At 50.1% G+C, this 8,940-nt stretch overlaps 1 protein-coding gene across 2 annotated transcripts; it reads left to right on the top strand.

The window, feature by feature from the left end:
- Nucleotides 1-321: 321 nt before the first annotated feature.
- Nucleotides 322-5,259, top strand: LOC128125449 (cytochrome P450 26A1). 2 transcript variants are annotated; one of them, XM_052762881.1, is made up of 7 exons: nucleotides 322-2,042; nucleotides 2,214-2,438; nucleotides 2,689-2,982; nucleotides 3,062-3,220; nucleotides 3,657-3,791; nucleotides 4,333-4,485; nucleotides 4,740-5,259. In XM_052762881.1, the coding sequence occupies exons 1-7, from the start codon at nucleotides 1,854-1,856 to the stop codon at nucleotides 5,079-5,081; spliced, it is 1,497 nt and encodes a 498-aa protein (XP_052618841.1). In that variant the 5' UTR covers nucleotides 322-1,853; the 3' UTR covers nucleotides 5,082-5,259. The 2 variants fall into 2 exon arrangements, with proteins under 2 accessions (XP_052618841.1, XP_052618842.1); XM_052762882.1 differs by having other exon boundaries at nucleotides 324-1,754.
- Nucleotides 5,260-8,940: the final 3,681 nt, after the last annotated feature.

The following is an 8,940-nucleotide window of genomic DNA, read 5'->3' as shown; positions in this document are numbered from 1 at the left end:
CGTTCCTGCCGGTGCAGAAGCTGGTACACAGTCCTTACAATAACCAAATCTTTACAAGATATGACAGCGGCAGCGCCCGCCTCCCGAGAGCCTCTGAAACACTGAACAGAGCTATGGGGAACCACTGAATCCCCGAAATACGACCCATGGGCATCCCGGCTTAGAGAGACACTAGGTTTGTGCGGGTCCTCACGACCTTTGCGGGTATGGGTGTCGTTTGGGGACCACCGCTGGGAGGCCACATATTTAACAGCTTTAGTTTTTTTTTTTTTTTTTTTTATCTTCAATGGACTCTTCCCAAGGGGTGCGAGTGTGCTCTTGCTAGAGCCAGTGTTCAGTTCTAAACAAACACACGGCATCCTGTTTGTTTTCCGCGTCGCTGGTGAGTTCAGTGCCCAAACCAAGGCAGTGTGTGGCACTGGCTGAAGCGATGTGGCGGGAGGTCATGGGAAGCCCAGAGCGTGTGTGTGCATCACACAGTTCCCTTGAGCTCGGTATTGGCGGCAGGAGCTGCTGATGGAAGTTCAACACAATCCCTGGGACTCGTTCCCCAGTGCGGAGTCCCTGAACGTTCCTAATGGCTGGTGGCAGAAGCATAGAACCAAACAGCCCTCTTACCAGGGTTTGTGCCTTTGCATTGGGTGGGATCTGGGAGACTGGAGAAAAGTTCGAGAGCCTTGAAACCCGACCATTCTATTAATGCAGCCTAACGAGCCATTTGGAAGCAGAAGCCCCCTTTGGGAACTCCCAGCTGCCTTGAGGTGCAGACACAGTGACAATGGAAACAGTGGAAATAGCCTTCTTCCTAAGGAATGGACACAGACAGGAGGAAGCTTGATAGCTTGCCCAAGATTCAGGCACTCCAAGGCGGAACAGGACTCCTGGGTTTCCTCCTTCTGCCTTCCTCCCCATATCTGCCTGAGCTGGGGGCCCTCTTCCCGGCTGCCTGGCTGGGGGGGGGGGAATTGCAAGCCCCAGTGCCATAGGAATTGGGCCAGCTTGGCGGTATTACTACAGCTGGGCGTTGACTTTGGAGCCCCTGGTCTCTTTAGTACACCACTGGGCTTTATTCAGAGCAGGGGAATCGGGCTTGTGCAAGGCTGCACTGGGGTCCTAGAGACCTGAAGGCTTACTTGCCCTGAATCCTAAGGCAGCACTTCCAAGACTTCATGCGCTGGCTTACTTGTGGTGCACTGCAGAAAGCTGAATCCACGATCTGCTGGTCATACTTGACCTCCAAGACTCTGGCTTGAACCCTAGCCCTGGGATCTTCTTGGGGTCCTCACAGATCAGGAAGTGTTTGGGATCTCCTTTACCCAACCTGTGGGTCAAGTCCACTGAATGGTCAGTCCTGAACGCGCTTTCCAAGTCCGTGCGGCGCCTGTGAATGAAAGCCTGTGAATGAAAGTCGGGCTGGGACAGCCGGTACGATCCGGCGCGAGGGACAACCGAAAGACAGCTGGGAAGCCCAGGACTCCAAATTCCCGCTTCTCGGAACCACGATCCACAACCCGCTCCCCTGCCCCCAACCGCTCCCTGCTGAGTCGGAGCTCGGAAACCCGGGATAGGGGAGGCGGTGTTCCTAGCCCCGCACCCCAGGAGGCGCGCTCCGAGGGAAGCCGCCAGTGCGCCGCCTCTGCCTGGGCGCGGAACAAACGGTTAAAGATTTTGGGCAGCGCCTCGCGGGAGGAGGAGCTAGGGGCCAGATCCGCAATTAAAGATGAACTTTGGGTGAACTAATTTGTCTGACCAAGGTAACGTGGGCAGTAACCTGGGCGGCCTATAAAGAGGGCGCGCGGCAGGGTTCGGAGCGAGGGCGGCGGCGGCAGGTGGCGCGGAGACTGCTGCATGTCATGGGGCTCCCGGCGCTGCTGGCCAGTGCTCTCTGCACCTTCGTGCTGCCGCTGCTGCTCTTTCTGGCAGCCACCAAGCTCTGGTACCTGTACTGTGTGAGCAGCCGCGACCGCAGCTGCGCCCTCCCTTTGCCCCCCGGGACCATGGGCTTCCCATTCTTTGGGGAAACATTGCAGATGGTGCTGCAGGTAAGGGACTTCCCGGGAGTCCGCCTCAGCTCTGGGCCTGGGCTGAAGCCGGGATAAGTGTCCTCGCGAGGGAGGCGACTGCGGCTAGAAGAGGGGCTTAGACGGAGGCCAGATGCTCCCCGGCGCCCCCTCACGCGGGTTACGGGTCTCTCTCCTCCACCTCCCTCGCAGCGGAGGAAGTTTCTGCAGATGAAGCGCAGGAAATACGGCTTCATCTACAAGACGCATCTGTTTGGACGGCCCACGGTGCGGGTGATGGGCGCAGATAACGTGCGGCGCATCTTGCTGGGAGAGCACCGGTTGGTAGCGGTGCACTGGCCTGCGTCGGTTCGCACCATCCTGGGCGCCGGCTGCCTCTCCAACCTGCACGATTCCTCTCACAAGCAGCGAAAGAAGGTGAGGGCGAGGTGGCAACGCCTTGGCTAGCAGGGAGACCTCATTCCTTGGCTTGGCTCAGACAAATAAATGCCGGGCGAATGCTAGGCTTATGAGGTGGGGACCAGGACCTCTTTGAGATCCACTTTAGCTTTCCCCACCAGCACGTGTGTAGGACTGGAGGTGCTGGGGGTTCCTGGAAGGGTACTTGGGAAGGCGGGGAAGGGGGGGGGATAGAGGTTTGTAAAGCTCTCTACTCCTGGGGGGTCAGGTGATTATGCAGGCCTTCAACCGTGAGGCACTCCAGTGCTATGTGCCGGTGATCGCCGAGGAGGTGGGCAGTTGTCTGGAGCAGTGGCTAAGCTGTGGCGAGCGCGGCCTCCTGGTCTACCCCGAGGTGAAGCGCCTCATGTTCCGCATCGCCATGCGCATCCTGCTGGGCTGCGAGCCGGGTCCGGCGGGCGGCGGCGGAGAGGACGAGCAGCAGCTGGTGGAGGCCTTCGAGGAGATGACCCGCAATCTCTTCTCTCTCCCCATTGACGTGCCCTTCAGCGGGCTGTATCGGGTAAGGGCGCTTTGCGAAGTTGGAGCTAGGGGCGCGCAAGCCTGCCGTCCGCTCACCGCCATGCTGTCTCCGCGCTCAGGGCGTGAAGGCGAGGAACCTCATTCACGCACGCATCGAGGAGAACATTCGCGCCAAGATCCGCCGCCTTCGGGCCCAAGAGCCGCAAGGGGATTGCAAGGACGCACTGCAGCTCCTGATTGAACACTCGTGGGAGAGGGGAGAGCGGCTGGATATGCAGGTGAGTAGCAATTTCAAAAGATGCCAGGGGTGAGGGGTGTCCCTGGCTTTCCAGAACACTTCCTGGGAAAGTGTCCTGTCAGGGGCCCAGCTTCTCCCAGACCTCCACAGATGGATCCTGAAGGTTGACGCTAGGTCTGGAGAGCTGTAGAAGAGGGTGGTTGCGCAACTGGAATGGTCCCGAGGTTCAAAGGGAAAGTCTCATTTACAAAGATTAAAAGAACGTTGGGAGATATTAATAAAACCAAGGCTTTAACTCAGTAGGTCGGGGAAGAGTAGAATTAAGGGAGTTTTGCATTTTGTTTGCGTTCTTTGACTTTCTGTGAGCAAAAACGTTTATCCCTGTAATCTTCCGTACAGCAGTCTCAGTTCGGTTCTTTGTAACGGTGCTGTAAAATTGCACGCTGATCTGAGTAAACTTCTGTTTTTATCCTTAGGCACTAAAGCAATCTTCAACAGAGCTCCTCTTTGGTGGCCATGAAACCACAGCCAGTGCAGCCACATCGCTGATCGCTTACCTAGGACTCTACCCACATGTTCTCCAGAAAGTCCGAGCAGAGATAAAGAGTAAGGTAGGAGGATTCTAGAGGTTCCCTATTTGTCTAGGACAGTCCCCTACTGCCCCGCCCCCCACTTTCCAGTGAGTGCTATGAAAGTGAAGGACCAAAGGCTAGGTGGGCCTGTCAAGGGAGAGACTGGCCTCCTGAATTAAAGAGGCAGCTCTTTGTGCTAAGATCTCTCTTGGGCAGAATTTGACCTTGTGTTCCTGCTCCTCCTCCACCTTTTGCAGAACTGTGGAGATTACTAGGTTCTCCTTTCGTGGATTTTTGCCCATTCAAGAAAATGAATAGTGTGACTAGAGCCATAGCTGATCAGGGTGGGCAGTGTTGGTGAGGGGACAGGTTATGACCCTTATACCTGATGAACAACATTCCCTGGCTGAAAATAGGTGGTGGCTTTGGACTGAGGAAAGGACTGGCCATTAGCTGCTATTTCCCACTTATCCCCTTCCATCCAGAGGCTTTGGGTTTAGGTAACAGTCCTGTTGACATCAGCTGGCTTGATTTTATTGGAGTGCCCAAGAATCATTCCCCTCTGCATCTGTTTTAATAGGGCTTACTTTGCAAGAGCAATCAAGACAACAAGTTAGACATGGAAACTTTGGAGCAACTGAAATACACTGGGTGTGTTATTAAGGAGACCCTTCGATTGAATCCCCCAGTTCCAGGAGGGTTTCGGGTTGCTTTGAAGACTTTTGAGTTGAATGTGAGTTCTCCTCCTACCCCATCCCCCACCCTGCCTGCTCTGCTGTGGTTTCCAGCCTCAGCCTCCCTGAGTAGTGGCTTATTGCTTGACACTGTCCTGCTCTATGGATGCTCGGTTCAGGAATGAATCAATCCTTCCACTTGCCCTCTGCTCTTAACCCCAACGTATCCGTGATAACCTTTTGTTTTTGCAAGCTCAAGTCCAGCTTGTCGGTTCTTAGGACTTCATACATTTTTTTTTTTTTTTTTTTGCAGGGATACCAGATTCCCAAGGGCTGGAATGTTATTTATAGTATCTGTGACACTCATGATGTGGCAGATATCTTCACTAACAAGGAGGAATTTAACCCTGACCGCTTTATACCGCCTCATCCAGAGGATGCATCCAGGTTCAGCTTCATTCCATTTGGAGGAGGCCTTCGAAGCTGTGTAGGCAAAGAGTTTGCAAAAATTCTTCTTAAGATATTTACAGTGGAGCTGGCCAGGTATTGTGATTGGCAGCTTCTAAATGGACCTCCTACAATGAAAACCAGCCCCACTGTATACCCTGTGGATAATCTCCCTGCAAGATTCACCCACTTCCAGGGAGATATCTGATGGGTATTTCAACTCTTGGACTTCTTTGAAGTGTACTTTTTTTATAGTGCCATGTTGCCTTTATTTAATTTCTAAATGTATAGTATAATATTTATATGTCTCTACTACAGCCCCATGGTCTTTAAATATTAAAATAATGAACTTGTATGATTTCCAAATAAAGTAAAATTAAAAAGTGCTTTTCTTGCTTCTAAGATTCTTGTTGGCAAGCTGGCCATGATAGTACATGGCTGTAATCCTAGTACTTGGAAGGTAAGGGCAGGAAGAACAGGCATTCAAGGCCAGCTTAGGCTACAGAGATACTGTCTCAAAAGAACAAAGCACACCAACAGAAATTCCTGTTAGGAAAAATTGACTGGCTCGATGTTTGTACTTTGTGTATTTAAAATGATTTAGAGTGAAACCATACTCCCCCTCCATGTTAGAAAATATGTATTATGTGTGTACTGTCTAAAGGCATTTTTGCAAATTCTTCTAAGGTAGTTGAGAGTCCATATTTTGAAACATCAAAGCGAATTAAGTTAAATTTATTAACTTACATTTTATGGTGCTGGGGGTTGGATCGAAGGCCTCACAGGTGTAGAGGAAGCCCTTTATCACTGAGGTACAGCTCCCTGTTGCCAGCTCAAAGTTAATTTTAGATTCTTTTCCTTTTGTGCTTTTGGGAGTTGAACCCAGGGCGGTTTTAGTTATTCGGTGTTGGTTGTTGGCTTTACAGTAGAGAATGTGGTTCTGGGAAGGTAATGATGGTGGTGCATCAGGAAGCATTATTCTAGTGTAACAGGGTCAGCATGTCTAACATCTAAGTTAGCATAATGAATCCACGTCATATAGAGGCAGAACTCTTCTTTGAAGTTGATGTTTTAGATAAGACAGAGCCAGTCACTCTGATTATGGACAGTCCTTGACCAAAATGAAATAAAAAAAGAAAAAAGAAAACTGCTCGTGTGTCACCTTTACTTAGACGTTGCTTCTGGAAACCGTGCTGGAAAAGGCAAGGCTGGTTTAGATAAGCTGAGCCCAGGCTTTCTTTAGTCAAGATGAGGCAGTAGGAGCAGATTTAGTTCACTGACAGATAAAGTTTTTATCTATCTCTGGCAATAGGGTGTGAGCCTGACATGACTGATAAAATGGCCCAGTCATGACCCTGTGAACCTTGGCTAACCTCCTGGAAAGCACAGGTTTGCCGCAGTCCTGACCCTGGCATGGCCACATTTCTAAACTGAAGGCCGGACTCAATCCAGAAAGGTTAGCCACGGTGACTTGCTGATGCAAGCACATTCTCCGTTTTGAAATGGTACAACCTGCTTACTGAACCTCTGACGGCTTGTAGGTTTTGGACTTTAAAATTTTCATTAAAAGTCGAGAATTTGGCAATACCACAGAAACCGGGTGGTCTGAAATAGGTGTTTGAACAGCGTTCTGTTGACAATTAGTCTTGCATATTCTACCTGACTTTAGTGTTTGGGTAGAACTACTTATTGCTAGATTCTTCTGATATTTAGAGGGCTTATTGAATAACCCACAATGCCTTACGGTATTGTGGCCTTAGACTGCACCATACAGAAATGAGATGGGCTGCCAAAGCTGCAGTATTCTCTACTATGAAAAGGTGGTCCACCCTCTCCATAACATTTGCTCTAGATCTTTGCAGATAGATTGAGCTAGCTTGAGGGCATCATGATTACAGATTATTTATACAAGGCCATTTTAGGAAGATTTCAACACTTTGCATTTTGTTGGCGGGTGATTAGCCTTTAACAACAATATCTTTGGTGACTTGAAGACTGTGAATCCCCACCAGCTGAGTTCTATAAGAAACTTGAGCCATTTTAACATATAATTCAACTTCTTAAAAAGCCACCTTAATATTTTTTTTTAATGTGGAGAACTTTGAGGAAGGTGCTCGTGGCTTCTCAAGACTACCTTTAGCTCAGTTATATTGTCCAGAATCCACCTCAAAAGTCCACCTCCAGTTCAGTCTCTGATAATGCTGTGGGCGCTGAGTGAAGGCAGGTTAGGTGTGTGCTGTGAGGCTGGTGTTTGTGGGCTGTTGTAAAGGACGTAGAGTGAGTCTGGGTCACACCTATCTGGGACAAGCATGTTTATGGTACAAGTGCATGTGGGTCAGTGCCCACATGATGGAGAAACGATGAGGAGTTGGCCAAAACTGTGGAAAGAGGGCTGTGGCTATAGAAAACAGCCCTTGGGGCTGCCAAGACTCCATACAGGGTTGGGGGGGTGCAATCACTCCCTGTAGCTGTAGGTGGGCTTACCACACTGAACTGAGCCCTCTGCCTCCTTCTGGCAGGGTTTACCCTTGTCGTTTTCTGTGCTTTGGTCTTCAGTCTGAGGTGTGGTGCCACGGACCACAGATCATTACCAGGGCAGGGATGTGAAGGGGAGAGCATCCATGTTCTGAAGGACTATATAGCCTCCTCTTAGCACACTCTGGAGACCCAGATCAGGAGATACCCCAGGAGTTTTGGAATCAGAAAAGACTTCCTGATGCCTGTCCTGCCCATCCCTAACCCTTACCTAACAGCTAGTAACATTCGCCTATTATCTTTCCAATTTTCTGCAACCAACTGAGGGGTCACTATCTCCTAACTTCCTTTCCTGTATCTCACTACTCCTTCTGCCTCTGCTACAGCACTCTTTCACAAGCGATGGGCGAACATACCCTGCATGGTTTCAGGGCTTTTGCACTTTGCAAACCCTCAGAGATCCACAAGGGGGCGGACTTCTCCCTTCTATGCCAAGCTGGGGGTTCTGTGGCCTTTCCACCAGTGACCATGAAATCCAAAGTTGGTACATTCTGGTTCAAGGCTGCGTTGAGCCCTAGATAGTCAGTAGCTGAAAAGTGCCAAGTAACATAGCAAGTACTCCACAACAGGCCTGGCCCCTCTGGAAGGGATCACACACTCCAGGTTCACCTAGACCATCATTTGACTCCAGAGGTGGCCACCAACAACTTGTAGACTAGGGATTCCAGTATTTCCCACACTGCCCATATTTTGGTCTATGCTATGTTACCCCAGTTTTCCAAACACATGGGCAACCTAGTCAGTGTTTAGATGACCTGAACTCAATTCTGAAACCATCCCTTGAGAAAGATCACCGTGGGGGCTGTAGAGATGGCTCAGTCATTAAGAGCACGTTCTGGTTTTGCAGAGGACCTGAGTGTGGTTCCCAGCACCTACACTGGGTAGCTCACAACTATCTGTAACTCCAGCTCCAGGAGATCTGATGACCTCTTCTGGCCTCCACGAGCACACACACACACACACCACCCAATACACATAATAAAAATAAAATAAGTCTATTTGTTTGTTTTGAAACAAGGTCTCACCATGTAGCCCCTGGCTGGCCTGGAGCTAACTGTGTAGACCAGGCTGTTGTCCAACTCAGAGATCTGCCTGCCTCAGCCTCTGGAGCACTAGGATTAAAGGTGGGCACCACACCTGGCAACAATAAAAGAAAATATTATAAAGAAAGCAAGAACTCTGGGGATGTTAGAGAGGTTGTGGTGGTTCCCACAAACAACAGGTCAAAACTGTGGGAAATATAGGTTCAGACCTGCTCTTCTGAACAAAGCATGATGAGGAGGTTGGCTGGGGAGGAGGGTGTCAATGCCGCCATGTGAAGAAGCAGCTAGAGTTCTTTGGTGATGAAACCTGTGATCTGGTGAGGGAGCAAGCCTTCATACAGAAGCCGGGTGGTGAAGTTGGCTTAAACGGCTCTCCCATTCTCTTCCAAAGCTAAACAGTGGCAAAGCCCTGAGCTTTCATTCTGTGGTAGGTCAGTTCTTCAGACACCTTCTTTACTTTGAAATACACATTAAGAACAATCCAGGGAG

This window comes from Peromyscus californicus, unplaced genomic scaffold (assembly GCF_007827085.1).
Source record: "Peromyscus californicus insignis strain IS unplaced genomic scaffold, ASM782708v3 Scaffold_4__1_contigs__length_199733344, whole genome shotgun sequence".
Taxonomy (NCBI): Eukaryota; Metazoa; Chordata; class Mammalia; order Rodentia; family Cricetidae; genus Peromyscus; species Peromyscus californicus.
This window is presented reverse-complemented; position numbering and strand designations above follow the sequence as displayed.

Coding starts and splice junctions, on each gene's coding strand:
- LOC128125449 (XM_052762881.1), top strand. CDS start 1,854: ATGGGGCTCCCGGCGCTGCTGGCCAGTGCTCTCTGCACCTTCGTGCTG. Junction 2,439..2,688: donor CTCACAAGCAGCGAAAGAAG/GTGAGGGCGAGG, acceptor CTGGGGGGTCAG/GTGATTATGCAGGCCTTCAA. Junction 3,221..3,656: donor GAGAGCGGCTGGATATGCAG/GTGAGTAGCAAT, acceptor TTTTATCCTTAG/GCACTAAAGCAATCTTCAAC.